The sequence below is a fragment of the Carya illinoinensis genome, chromosome 2 (assembly GCF_018687715.1).
Source record: "Carya illinoinensis cultivar Pawnee chromosome 2, C.illinoinensisPawnee_v1, whole genome shotgun sequence".
Lineage (NCBI taxonomy): Eukaryota > Viridiplantae > Streptophyta > Magnoliopsida > Fagales > Juglandaceae > Carya > Carya illinoinensis.
The window spans coordinates 1351063-1366064 of NC_056753.1; the positions used below are offsets into that span (position 1 = coordinate 1351063).

At 38.3% G+C, this 15002-nt stretch overlaps 1 protein-coding gene across 2 annotated transcripts; it reads left to right on the top strand.

Moving 5' to 3' along the window:
- The first annotated feature begins 5279 nt into the window (after positions 1-5279).
- On the top strand, positions 5280-12254 carry LOC122296199 (small RNA degrading nuclease 1-like). 2 transcript variants are annotated; one of them, XM_043105692.1, is made up of 13 exons: positions 5280-5444; positions 5566-5655; positions 6372-6554; positions 6785-6874; positions 8134-8202; positions 9098-9238; positions 9437-9553; positions 9623-9692; positions 9865-9965; positions 10152-10286; positions 10368-10475; positions 11102-11206; positions 11527-12254. In XM_043105692.1, the coding sequence occupies exons 1-13, from the start codon at positions 5418-5420 to the stop codon at positions 11947-11949; spliced, it is 1659 nt and encodes a 552-aa protein (XP_042961626.1). In that variant the 5' UTR covers positions 5280-5417; the 3' UTR covers positions 11950-12254. The 2 variants fall into 2 exon arrangements, with proteins under 2 accessions (XP_042961626.1, XP_042961634.1); XM_043105700.1 differs by lacking the exon at positions 6785-6874.
- Positions 12255-15002: the final 2748 nt, after the last annotated feature.

A 15002-nucleotide genomic window follows, 5' to 3' on the forward strand; every position in this document is an offset into this window, starting at 1 on the left:
CAGTTTTTCTACCTACCATAACTATTGGTTCAACAAGGAGTTCCCCATAAGTTAGTTATTGGTTTAGTGTTTTATAACACTACTGATAATGGATGTAATGGAATAGCAAAATAGATAGGAAAAATGCACTGTTTTCTTGAAGGGAAAGCACCTCTAAGATGTAGAGAGAAGAGAATAAGGTTTTTGATTAAAGATTTCAAATAATGTCAATAGGTTCCAGGTACCAAACATAAAGGACCTTTTACTGGGCCAGCAGACCTTACATACGAACTCAACAATTAAACAAGACTTAAGACTTGGGCTTATGGCCCACTTAACACATACTTAATGTAAATAACATAATAGGCCCAAATGACCAAACCAATGCTGCGATGCCTCTGGCCCATGACCCAGCCATGTGCTTCCTTCACTGGACACCTCATACACGAACTCAACACTTAAACACTTAGAACAAAACACTTCTTCCTTCTGTTAATCTTCTACAAGTGAGCTAGGGTTTGACTACACCTATCTTCCATGTCGTGCGCTGCTCCTCCAATTCTTCCCCCCATCTGAGTCGGTGCTTGTTACACATCTCCCCCTTTCAAAATACCTTCCCTGCAAGGTGGGAGAAATCTCCTTTTAATTGTGAAAACTCCACCCATGTTGCGTCGGTTACCGCTTGCCCTTGCCATTAAACCAAGAGCTCCACCCAAGCTTGGTTGCCAGCCTTAACCATGCATCGATTCAAGATCTCCTCAGGTTCGGCCTTGACCAGTCCTTCATCGTCTATTGGTGGTAGCATGGGTAAGGCAGTGATTTTGTTTCCAAGCTTCCTCTTGAGTTGAGATACGTGGAAATTGGGATTGATCCTTGAAGAGGAAAGGAGATCCAATTTGTAGGCCACCTGACCAATTCTCTGTAAGATGCGAAATGGCCCAAAGAACCGAGGGGCTAGCTTGAAGCTACGCCGTTGAGCCACCGTGCTCTGCCTATATGGCTACAGCCACAAGTATACTTTCTCACTTACACTGAATTGTTGTTCCTTGCATCTGAGATCTGAGTACCTTTTCATTTGGTTTTATGCACTGATGAGATTGTGTTTGAGCATTTGTGAAATCTAGTCCCGAGTCCATAGAGTAGTGTCTGCAGCTTCTACACATGTTATTCCCACACATAATTCAATAGTCGAGGGGGTGGTTGTCCATAGAGAGCCTCATAGGGAGTTGTTTAGGTGGATGCGTGTTAGGTGGAGTTGTACTACCACTTAGCCAGAGGAAACCACCTCACCCAATCTTTTGGCTTGTCTCCATAATCGGAGGTAATTCTCCACGGTCTTGTTCATGGCTTCTGTCTGTCCATTCGTTTGAGGGTGGTACGCCGCTCTTAGAGAAAGTTGAACACCCTACAAGGAAAAAATTTCTTACCAAAACTGGCTAGTAAAGATGTGCTTAAAAAATGTGCTTAAAAAATAGATGGACAATATCCCTAGCTGTATAGAGGTGTTTGATCGGGATAAAGTGGTTATATTTGGTTAGCTTGTCGACCACCACCCATAAAAAATTGAATCCTTGGAAGTTAGGTAAATCCTCCACAAAGTCCATAGTTATATGAGCCCATGATTGTGTTGGCACGGGTAGTGGCTGTAAAAGCCCACTTGGTAGGCCATTGTCAAGCTTAACTCGTTAGCACACATCACAATTTCGTATAAATGCCTTAACATCCTTCTTAAGACATTCCCAAGAGAAATCTCTCCTCATATGGTGGATTGTCTTGACATAACCCGAATGGCCACCCCACATGTTGCTGTGTGATAGTTTCAGTAGCCTATTTTTAAACTCCTTATTCTTAGGAACATACAATATGTCCTTGTACAGCAGAAACCTTTCCCTGATGGTATACTTAGGGCCCAACTTACCCTCTGAGAATGATTGAATCAGGTTTTGTACCTGTGTTTCCCTTTCACACGCTACCATCAAATCATCAAGCCCTTGTACATTAGTGAATGAAATCAACATTAGTTCAGCCTTCCCTTCCATATCTTTCCTTAATAGGGCATCGACCACTCTATTCTCCACCCCTTTTTTATACTCCACCATGAAGTCATACCACAACAGTTTGGTAATCCAGCGTTGTTGCATTGGAGTGCCAACCTTTTGGTCCAAAAGGTGTTTGAGACTTTGCTGGTCAGTGCACACCACAAAGACATGCCCTAGTAGATAATGTCGCCACTTAAGAATAGATGAAACCAGAGCAAACAACTTATTCTCAAATGTGGACATCATAAAGGCCCTCCCCTTTAATGCTTGGCTAAAAAATTCAAGGGTTTACCCTGTTACATCAAAACAGCCCTAATGGCGTTACTCGAGGCATCACACTCAATAATAAAAGGCTTTGAGAAATCTGGAATGGCTAAAACAAAAGGTTGGGTGATAGTCACATTGAGCTTGTGAAAGGCCAACTCTGCCTCTTCACTCCACTTGAAAGCATCTTTCTTCAACATTTGGGTTAAGGGAGAGGCAATTTTCCCATAGCCTTTTATGAATCGATGGTAGTACCCTGTTAGCCCTAAGAAACCCGTTAGGCCCTTGAGAGAATTGGGTAAGGGCCAATCTTTCATTGCTTTTAATTTGTAGGAATCTGTCTGCACTCATTCCATGGATATGAGATGGCCCAAATAGGTTACTTCCATGCATCCGAAGTAACATTTAGATCGCTTTGCGTACAGCATGTGTTATCACAGTATGTTAAGGGTAACTTGGAGGTGTTGCATATGCTTCTCCACTATTTTGTTCTATACAAGAATATCATCAAAAATCACAAGTATGAATTTTCTCAAATGGGTCTTAAATACCTCATTCATTAGGCTTTGGAAGGTGGATGGTGTGTTAGTTAGCTCAAAGGGTATAACTAAAAATTCATAGTGGCCCTCATGTGTCCTAAACGTTGTCTTGTGCACATCTTCTAGTTTAACAAGGATTTGGTGGTTGCCCGACCTCAAATCCAGCTTTGAATTTTTTTTTGCTCCATTTAGTTCATCCATAAGCTCTTCCACCACTAAGATAGGATATTTATCCTTGATGGTGACATTATTGATGTCCAAGTAGTCAACACACATACCATCTGCCTTTTGGACTAGCATCACCGAGGATGAATAACGGCTTTGATTAGGCTGAATAATCCCAGTCGAGAGGAGTTCTTGCACTATTTTCTCAATCTCTTCCTTTTGGTAATAGGGGTATCGATAGGGCCTTAAGGAGATGGGTTTGATACCGAGTAGTAAATTTATGGCATGGTCGTGGATTCGAGATGGGGGCAACCCTTTGGGATCTGAAAATACTTCAATGAACTGCTGTAACAGTGGCTGTAACTCTGCTGGAGCAACTTCTATAGCTACTGAGTTGGTGTTTTTCACCTCTTCTATCACCTGTAAAATTACACCCATTTTTTCTAGCCCATCACGCTTCCTTAATGTTAATTCCTCGATCATTTTAGCCCTTGCCAAACCATGAATGGACACATCCTCACCTTGGTATTGAAACTGTATTATTAGCTTTTCAAAGTTCCATAAATCGACCCCAAGTCTCTTAACCAATTAATTTCCAAAACTATGTCGTAGCCCGCTAAGACCAATACATGGACATCCACCACGAAAATAGTCCCCTGAATTAACACTTTGACACCCTTACATTTCCCTAGGTAGTAATTCCCCATTGGCAACTCTCACATTCATCCTCTCATTAACATCAAGAGGCAATTTATTTCTTCTTATAACTGTTGGGTAAAAAAAAATGTGAATAGACCCCGTATCCACAAATATAGTAACCCATTGGTTGCTAATTTTTCCCTTCACCTGCATGGTTCTCGGGTTGTGAGACTCGATTAGTGCATGGAGTGAGATTTTGGGGCTACTTTGGGTTGCAACATGTTCGAGGGGTGGTGTGTCCTCAATTTGGCCACCATCACATAGCCTATCATCATAAGCCACTATCAAATCAATTTCTAGTAACACTTCTTTCAACAAATACAGCTTAGGCCTTTGGCACTTGTGCCTCAAGTGCCATTTTGAGTCACAATAATAATAGAGACCCTTCTCGCTTCTCTTTTACATTTGCTGTTGGTTGATTTCTGTATGGGTAAAGATGGTTTTGAAAAAGGTTTGTTGGTATCTGGTGGATTTTTTTATGGGAAAATGGTGGTTGGTTGGATTTTTAAGGATACCAGGCTTGGGGAGTAGTTATGACTAAATCTGGTTAGGTTTTTCTTGGTTATGTTGTTTTTTTCTTCTTGAGTTTTGGCTAAACTGTAGGTTGAGGTTTAATCAGGCGGGTTAAACATTTTAACAGTCAACCAGATGTCATCACTTAGCCTACTAATAAAGCAATTGAGTTTGTAGAGGTCTGCCAATGCCTTTAATCTGTTAGCTAAGGTTTCAAACCTTGCTTTGTACTCCTCTATTGTTCCATTTTTGTCTCAATCTTGTCAAGGCCTTCATGGGGCCATCATATACATTAGGCCAAATCTCACTAATAGGGCTTTAATAAAAGTATCGCAATCATGAATCTATCTAGATTCTTCTAATCCTTAGAACCAAGTGAGGGCCTTACCCTCCATGTGAAATGAGGCAGGCCTTAGTTTGTGCTGTGGTAGTGTATTGTCGAAAGAAAAAAATTGATGCACTTTATAAATCCAACCTGCAAGATCTTTTTCATGGAACATCAGAAAATCAAGTCTGATGGTGCGAGTTTGGACCTCGCTGTGTGGCTGATGTGGGCTGCACTCCTTACGATTCTGGACATAGGAAGAAGAGTCTCCACTATTGTTTTACCACTACATTTCTGCATTCATGATTGCGAGCTATTGTATAAATGCATTAAGTTGCCTTTCGATGATTGTCACTTCTATTTCCAGCACCATATTTGTTTTTTTCAGAGCATTAAGACCATTTTGTAGTTGATTCATTCTTCTACCTTTAACCATGTTTGTAATTAAATAGTAGAATAGATAGAAAAAATACATTGCTTTCTTCGAGGGAAAGTGCCTCCAAGACTTAAGAGGAGAATAAAGTTTTTGATTAAAGATTTCAAATACTGCTAACAGGTCAGGTACCAAATATAAGGACTCTCTACTGGGCCAACAGGCCTTACATACGGACTCATCAATTAAATGAGACTCAAGACTCGGGCTCATGGCCCATTTAACACAGACTTAATGTAAATAACATAATAGGCCCAATGACCAAACCCACGCCTCTGGCCCATGACCCTTCACGTGTACTTCCTTCACTGAACCTCAGACACAAACTCAACACTAAACAAGAACAAATCACTTCTCCTTCTGTCAGTCTTCTACACGTGAACTAGGGTTTGACGGCACCTCTCTTTCATGCCGTGCGCCGCTCCTCCACTTCTTCCCCCATCTGAGCCGGTGCTTGCTACATGTTTTTCGAGCCAACTTGCTTAACGGTTTGTTCTACCTGCCATAAGAATGGTTTTACCCCATTTTCTTAGGTTTTTTTAAAGGTAAACTTTTCGGGTCGTGTTTGTGCATATACCGTGTTCTAATTCTATCAGCCGTCACTCGCAGCACTCCGGAACTTCTTTGCTCGCTTCGTCCCGTTGCCCTCGCCAAAACAGCCCCCCAATGGACGAAATATTCGACACCGCGGAGAAAAGGGTAAAACTCCATCCCTGCTCCCTCCCCTATATTTCTTTCCATTTTTACTCGTGTTCAGCGGAAACACTTGGTGCTTCACTGCCTTTTGTTTCTGAGAATAACAGGAGGAAAAGAAATTGAAAATTTGTAATCTTTTGCGTATGTTCTTTTGGTTTGACGGAAATTTACTAGGAGTAACAGTTCTATGAGGGATATCGGGGACCAAGTGAACTATTTTCTTCTCTCAATTTCTTGTCTATGGTCTTTGATTATAAATGAGCAAGTTAGTATTTTTGCATTATCTATGCTTGTGTTTAAAGAAGAAAATATCATGCAAGCATGTTTTGCAGTGTCGGGCAGAAGGTATTCTGTTGGACCGATTTTTGAAAATTTAGTGGAGAGGGAGAGGAGAGAGATTTTTTTTTTTTTTGATAGGTGAGGGAGAGGAGAGAAATCACTTGGCATTTACCTTTACTGGTGGTGATACTTTGTTCTTGCTTTTTTTTATTAGTAAGCGTTTATAAAAGTTCATGAGCCATTGTTTGAGGTTCTCACTAAGTTGAGAAAACAAATGACTTGTCTTAATTTTAGTTAAGTGTGAGTCTGTTTGAAGAAGCTAACTGTTATTTTTATTAATTTTTATTCACACTATATTCAGATACGCGTGAGTGCTGTACAAACACATGAAAGCACACTTATGTAAATATATATCAAATTTTTGTATGGAATGTGAACAGATTCTTGTTGAAATGGTGAGGTTGGCCCAAAAACATGGAATGAAGGGTATTAAAGGAGACTGGAAGGAATTTTTGGATTTTCATGACAAAAAGCTCGGGGCTAGCTTGAGTGATCCGACAAGGAGGTCCATTGATCTGTTGTCTGCTTTTCTGAAGACTTTCACTAAAGAGGATGATTTGAAGGTAATTGGACAGCTATGGAGGTTTGCATTTGGAATTTATTGTCTCTGTTTCAGATTGTTGGTATTGTGGTTTAATAATCATAAAGCAATTCGGTTATAAACCCACTCAAAACAAATAATATCAATTTTACATTTCATCTTGGCCCCCTCAAATGAACGTATAATATTTTTACAAAGATAATGGTATTCATTTTTTAAAAGACTATTCCTCTTGTGTGTTTACTTGTTCAGTTTTTTGCTAAAATAATGCAATGCCATTTAAAGCGCAACCTTGTGGATCAATTTACAAAGACATCTGCAGATGATGAAATCCCCGAGCAGGTATGGCCCTTGAGGCATTGATGCGATAGGTTTTTAGTTGCATTAGGGACTATGTGTGGTTCCTGTCATTATTACTCTCTATCTTCTTTTATTATTTTGTGCCTGATTAGGACTGTTTCACTTAAGGCTCAAATTTAGCCTTTCAAGCTTCCAAGCAAATGGCCAAATTAATCTATTCCTAACTGCCATTTCTTATGCCCTTTGTTTGATTTTGCTTACCAGCCATTTGGGTTGAAAGATATTTCTTTGATGAGTGGTCACAATTTTGTTGAAGAACACGAGGCATAGCCAATATACACAGGATGTATACAAGAGAATCACCTAATCACGAACAGAAATAGATATAAGGAAATCATGAAAATTGAACCTACTAAAATCTATAGCAGTTAAGAAACAAAATATTAATTGTGATAGTGAAAAAAAAAAAACTCAAAATCCTAGCTGAGTAATTTGTTTTGCCTAAGAAACAATTGCTGAGTAATTTGTTTTGCCTAAGAAAAACTCAAAATCCTAGCTGCCACCATTATGGTTCTGCTGGTCACATCAAACCACTGAACAGTACCACGGATGGTGATGACGATGATGGCGACCTCACACCTCTGAAGAAGGTGATCTTGATGCCATCTACCACCTAAAATGGCCACTAATGCCAAAGCTTGGTAATCCTTGATCAATATAACACAAAACAAAGTGGGAGAGTTGGGACAAAAAAAAAAAAAAAAGAAAAAGAAAAAAAGAAAATGGACAAGAAGATAAAGGGATAAAAGAAGGAAGTATTGTAGAGAGAGAATTAAACCCTGATATGCTGTAATGCCATGCTGTGAAATTTGCCTGAAAGGAAATTAGAAGCTGAGGGAAAGTTACATAACTTCTCATGCACCTTTACTATATATAGGTTACAACTACCGTATAATGGTAACAAATTCCTGTACTCATTTTTTAAACCCTCCCCAAGCCCTTCTAATATGTACAAAACATCGTGTCCCATTTAAACGTAGTAGCTTCAGTTTATTAACTCCATGACTCATGCCCGTATACTATGAACTAAATTTGGTTGATTATAGTTTGCTTCTATGCCCTCATTATAAAATTTGACAATGCATGTGTGATTTGTTGAGTGATAAGGCTCTAGTTTTCATCAAATTGATAGAATACTAATTATTTTCTTGCATTAATTTCTCTATTGCTTTCTTTCATGTGAATCGTATATTTACATTCTGTATGGTATATCTTGATAACTTCTGATGATGGCAGTGCAGAGACTTGTTCGATTAACTCTTGAACACCCACAATACCCATCGGATTATTCGTTCCCATCAATTGATGAGGTTTGTTGTAACAATGCTTTGCTCAGTTTTCATACGCATGCACTTCTTGATTGTTGCCTTGCTCAGGCATGCTTACTTTAGACAATATCCATACTTCAATATTTTCCATGCTAGTTGTAGGTTCATTAAATGGTATTTCAAACTAAAGCCAAGATAAATCCTCTTTTTTCATCTTGCTCTTTGTGGTGCTGTTATATTCTGATGAGCCTTAGAGTCTTTCTGGTCTCAGGGCAATGAACTCACATTATTATGATCTTTCTCTTGTCCTAATTGCCCCTTTAAATTGAAATGAGCCACTTTTTGCAACTGATACTGCCAGTTTTTATGGTGTTAAGACATCTTCTCTCATCACTTGGTAATATCCCATGAAGTTTATGTTGTTTCTTGTTTTTGCCTGAATGGTTGTCACATTATCATCACTGAAAGATCCTTCTTTCATCTTTGGGATTTCTATGGCTATCAATATTTCACTGCTACCTGTTTTGATTGTCTCATTTTCTAAATCTACTTCCAGTACATTTGTAACCATAGGTCAATCATGTTTTATTGGCTAGGGGGCAACTTTGTAATATGCGATTACTAATTTGTGGACTCTCTAGTGTAGAGTAAGCTGTTGTGACAATCAATTGTCAAGAAAAGAAAGTGTAAGAATGTGAACAGAAGCCCATGTTTTCAATTGATTACCTTAGAAAGGCTTTGGTATTTGACCCCTTATGGGAGTATCAAATTAGGATTTGGTGGTAGTTGTAAGGTGTTACATCTATATCATCTGGATGAATACCAAAATACAATAAACTGTAGCTTTTGGTGCTTATATATATAAATAAGTTCCCACAACTCTCGAGTTCGTCTGTATCTTGGCTTCCTGATAGTTTGCATGGAAATGTTGAAGCAGGAATGGGTGGTTATAAAGCTCAGTAAAAAATCCAAGGTGATGAGATCAAATGCAATGCTTGCTGTTGATTGCGAGATGGTACTCTGTGAAGATGGTTCTGAAGCATTGGTGAGAATATGTGTTGTGGATCGTAAATTACAGGTATTAATTAATTTGGTTTCTCTTCTTATAAAAGAATAATAATAACAATTAATTTGGTTTGCGGTTTCAAGTGCACCTCTCTTTTCCCAAGTAAAAAATGGCTGAAAAATCTTTTCTCCCTGGCCCGCTGGGTAGACAGTTTCTGGACCCTTTAGAGGTCCTACTCGTACAACTTTTCTAGTAAGTTTTATTTTGCAGGTGAAACTTGATGAACATGTAAACCCAGGCAAAGCAGTTGCAGATTATAGAACTGATATTACAGGCATTAGTGCAACCGATTTGAAAGGAGTTACTTGTTCATTGGCAGATGTACAGGTATTATTTGGATGGCCCACAAGTTTTGGGAATTACTTGTATATCTTATTTTTTTGGTGCATTTTGTAGAAATCTATGAAGATGCTGTTGTTCAAGGGAACCATATTAGTTGGCCACAGTTTAAATAATGACCTGAAAGGTGAGTTAAGCATTATAACTAGATTGGAGTGTCTCTCTTTCCCTCTCGGCACTCCCATTCTCCTTCCCCCAACTGAACTGTCGGTCTTTTTGACTTTATGTGCAAGGTAGTTATATCTTAGCATTTATTTATTTTTATTTGTATTCTTCATTATTTATTTTGTTGGTGACAGCCCTGAAGTTGGATCATGCTAGAGTGATTGACACCGCACTTATCTTTAAATATTCGGATGGATCTATCAATAGAAGACCATCTTTGAATAACTTGTGCAAGGCAAGTTCTTAATCTGTTGTTTCTACTTAATGTACATGTGGTATTTTAAAAAATATCTGTGGAATTTATGATTCATTGTAAGAAATGATTTGAAAAAGGGTTTTTTGGCATTTCCATGTGAATAATTGACAAGCAACTTTGGCCCCTTTTTGATGTATGCTTAATTGTTCCATTTGTTGTTGACAGTCTGTGTTGGGCTATGAAGTTCGGAAGAAGGGTGCTCCACACAATTGTCTAGATGATGCCTGTGCTGCAATGAAACTTGTTCTTGCTAAGATAGATCATGGTGTTGATAAGCCTATTCCACTGGTTCAAGAGGATGTAAGTTTAGACATGAAATTTCTGGCCATTTCAATTTCCTACCAACATGATACTTGCTCATGACATTTAAATTATCTATAGGTACCTGAATCTGAAATGGCAAAGCTACTTCTCCACAGGATACCAAACAATGTGCCTTCTGAAGAGTTGCATAAAGTCATTCCTGCAGATTTTACCATTGAACTCAAGGTTTAGTATATCCTGTTGGGGTCTGCACTTCCCTTTAGAAGATCTGGATTGAGCTTTTGATTATTGGAATGATGTGTGTTTTACTTTTATGGACGTCTGGAGTCATCTTGAGTTATCAATTTATTATTGAAAAGGATTTTACTGTTGAACAATGCTGCTAGTTCAGCCGTTGATGGTTTGTTTAGGTTCAGATCCTTTGATGGTTTGTTGTTTACGAATGGATGGAGACCTAAAAATTCAAACAAGCAATTTAATTTGTGTAAGTTGTTGGCAGATTACATAGAAACTGCCTCCATTTGATGGGATGACAAAAAAAAAAAAAAGTATCCTCCAATGAGTTCTTATGATCTACTCTTCACACTCTTTTGCTTCATCCCAATTTATCTTCATCTCAATTTATCTTCATCTGACTTATTCCCTTTAGCTTCATCCCAATATATGTGCTTCCATCAATTTGACAGGCACAAATGCATTGTATCAAATTTTCCTTTATATACCTCCCTTTTTTATTCTCACTCTTCTCTTCTCTTCTTCTTTTCATTGCCTAACTTGTGAAGTTCTAGCCCATGCATATCAGTTTGCTTACAAAACAAGGTTCTAATGTGGTGCGGATGATTTTCTGGCAGCCATCTAGGAAAGTGAAGGGAGACAAATATTCTGCATTTGCTGTATTCAAGAATCCGCAAGAGGCATATCAAGCATATGATACTGTCAAAGGCAGCCAAGAAAAGGTATTTACTGTTAAATGTGATTCTTTCAACTTACTTCACTACCTGCCTGGCATCCCTATTCTTGTTGGCTTTTGTACTTTGAGAACTAGATGCTCTATAGTATTGAAAGATGATGTAGTTAAAGTGATGAGATTATTATCATGAACAGGCAATCCATAGTCCCTTGGGACACTTGCACCAGTAATAGTACCCTGCCATAAGACCCCAAATTTGTGTACTCTTTTAAGGATGTTATGCTTTATGCAAGGAAGAAGCCTATTTTTTATTTTTTATTTTTTTCAATAATAGAAATGAAGTTCTGTTATTCTGTTCCATGTTAGGACTCATTGGGGAGGCCTCAGAAACTTGTCGAACTTAAGCTCACAACAGGCATGGTTACTAGTCTATATGTCCGTAAAATGGCCCATGATGATTCCCTTGGCCAAATATCATTCAAGAAGAGAGCTTTCCAAGCTGAGGAAACCCCAGGTGCATCCAAGATGCTAAAGACAAATCCGAAAACCGAAGAGGATTCTTCAAATCAGTACTGTGATGACCTGGCACGTATTGAAAGAAAGAAACAAGAACTTAGTAAAATAGAGAGAGGGGATCCAAATCACAGTTGTGATCACTTGAAAGAGATTGAAAGATTGAAGCAAGAATTGATTGAAAGGGATGTTCGACTCACCGATCAGGATAAGATAATAACCGATCTTAGAAAAAGACTGAACTCAAGACATGGTAAACGTCGCCCTAAAGTATAGGGGTAGAATATCCGAGTTGGAAGTATGCAGTGAAGAAAGAGATCACCAGGCCAGAGACGTGAAGCCTTCTCTCTTCTGCAGATTTTTGTATGGTAAATTATATTCACATGGGGGAACGAGCAGGAGAAATCAAAGTGCCAAACAAAAGGATTTTGCATTGTTTTGTAGCAATAGAAAAGACATTGATAGCATGGAGTAGTCGGTCCCCTGCTTTCTTCCAAGTGCAAGTTATTTTTCTTTCCTGTTTTTGAGCAAATTACCTTTTAAATTACATTATAATTTAAACTCACTATTGTTTGATTCTCTTTCAAAATTCTTCATCCCTAAAACTGAATGCCGAAGCATCGGCTGCAATTGCTTTGAAATATCTTGCCCTTGCAGCGTCCAGGTTTCTCGCTTCTTACAATCACCAGTGAAATCGACTAGAAGATGTAACACAGCTCACTTAAAGGGTGAGACCAACGTTTTGAATACAGTTCCGATAATCGTTTCGGTTAAAGCAGTGGACTGATAAATTTTACGAAATATTTTGGTACTATTACTGTTTCATGATTAATTATATATAAATATTTATATGTATAGAAACTAACAACTAATAGAATGAATATATATATGTATGTATGTGTATATATATAGAAGAATTGAAGATTTATAAAATGAATATATGTTGAAAAAAAACACAAATTTGAGTTGCGACACAAAAATTAAAAAAAAATTTAAAAAAATAAAAGAATAGATAAATTATTAAAAAATAATGATATTTAAAAAAAATGAGAAAACATATTTAAAGTTACAAAAAAAAATTAAAATTATATAAATATATTTTATGTTTTATAATTAATTAAATACTATCTGGATTTAAAATTTATAAAAATGACATCTAAATACAAAAGAATTATAAAAACAGTTTGAAACAGAATGGAGATCGAAATGCCAATTTCGGCCAGAATGATCAACATGGTTGAAACGGACCTGAATGGTTAGAATTTAGAGAGGAACAGAATGGGGTGGCATGGTGTACTGGATACTATATCGGAATGATAAATTTTGGTCGTACCGGCCAATACGGAACAAATATAAAAATTTTGGGTTAGAGACCTCTAGAGAATGAGAGAGGAGAAGAGAGAATTTTAGAACTTGATTCAAATAACTTTTCAAATGATTCTTACAGGGAATGAGACGGATAATAAGTGGAATTTTCCCAATGGTTTCCACATAGCATCAGCCAATCACTAACAATTACTAACAACAGACTTGAAAAGGGTAAAATAGTCATAACATCTATTAATAATAGCTAGATGTGTAACCGGTTCGGTTCAGTCTGGTTTTAGACGTTAGAACACCTTGCCCCCAAAGGAAAGGTTATTACCTTGGGGGCAAGGTGTTCTAGCCCACAAACGCCCCCAATGCGTGTGACAAAATTCTCCCATTAGAACACCTTGCCCCCAAGGGAAAGTTGTGGGTAGGCTTTCTTCAACTCTCCATAGGGTTCCTAGGTTGCATCCTCCACCAGCTGCCCTGCCATTGGATTAGAAGCTCCACAATCGGTAAATTCTTTGATTTCTTCGTTCTCCTTTCAATTACTTCCTCTAGTTATGGTTTAATTGTTCCGTCTATGTCGGTAGGAGGTAGGGTTTTCTGAGCCATAGTGCTTTGCCCCAATTTCTTCTTGATCTGTGATATGTGAAACACAGGATGTATGGATGATGAAGGGGGTATCTCTAATTTGTAAGCTACGTCTCTAATATTTTGTGTAATCTGATAGGGTCCAAAGAATTGAAGGGATAGCTTTAGACTTTGGCGATTGGCCACTGAATGCTACCTATAGGGCTGTAGTCTTAAGTAGACCCACTCTTGCACCTCAAGTTGTTGTTCCTTCCTCTTAAGATCAACATACCTCTTCATTTGATCCTAAGCCCTCTGTACATTATGTCTCAGTAATTGTAGGATTTGATCTTAGGACCTCAGGTCCTCATCTACAGCTTCAACCTTAATGGTTCCAATGAGGCAAGAGTTTAGGTGGGGCATAATAGTATAGATCTTCAAAAGGGGTGATGCGTGTTGAGTGGTAAGTGGTGTTGTTTCACCATTCTGCTAGGGGAATCCAGTGGACCCAAGCTTTTGGCTTATCACACACAAAGCACCTTAAGTAATTTTCTAGGCACTTATTCACAACCCCACTTGACCATTAGTTTGTGGATGGTATGAAGTGCTTAGTGCAATTTGAATTCCTTGTATCCTAAAGAGCTATTGCCAAAATGAACTCTTGAAAACACTTTCTCTATCTGAGACAATCGACTGAGGCATGCCATGTAACCTCAGAATCTGCTTAACAAAAAGTTGGACCACTAATTTGGCTAAGAAAGGGTGGGTGAGAGGAGTGAAGTGAGCATACTTAGTGAGATGATCCACAACCACCCACACATTGTCAAATCCTTAAGATTTAGGTAACCCCTCCACAAAACTCATAGTGATGTGCAACCAAGGTTGAGAAGGAATTGGAAGGGGTTGCAACAACCCACTGGGCGTAAACTAGTCTACCTTCACCCTTTGACACAGTCCACATTCCCTTATAAAACTCTTCAGGCACGATCTCATTTCAGGCCAATAGAACTCATTTTTCACCTTGTGAAGGGTTTTACCATAACCAGAGTGTCCCCCAATGGCCCACTCTGTAGGATTTGCAATAACTTCTGCCTAGAATCTCCATACTAAGCAACAAACAGTTTTTTCTTATAGCAGAGCTTGTAAAATTCTAAGGTAGTTGACCCAATGTAGACTGCTTCAAAAGTTTAACTGCATATGGATCTTGTTTGTAACCCTCTTTAACCTTATTCCACCACTTAGTTGTGGGAATAGTTAAAGCAGCAATACTCAGCCTAGTTCATGTTTAATGGTTTCACCTTTCCTGGATAGAGCATTAGTAACTCGATTCTCTACCACTTTCTAATGTTGTAGAGGCATTCCTACCTTTTGCTCAAGTAGAAATTTTAAACTTTGATTATCAGTTCTGATAGTGAATACTTGTTCAATGAGATAAGGTTTCTACTTAA

Excerpts from the sequence above, each read along its gene's own strand:
- LOC122296199 (XM_043105692.1), top strand. The coding sequence starts at position 5,418 with ATGTTTTTCGAGCCAACTTGCTTAACG. Across the intron at positions 5,656-6,371 it reads TCGACACCGCGGAGAAAAGG|ATTCTTGTTGAAATGGTGAG; the intron begins GTAAAACTCCAT and ends GAATGTGAACAG. Across the intron at positions 10,287-10,367 it reads TTCCACTGGTTCAAGAGGAT|GTACCTGAATCTGAAATGGC; the intron begins GTAAGTTTAGAC and ends AATTATCTATAG.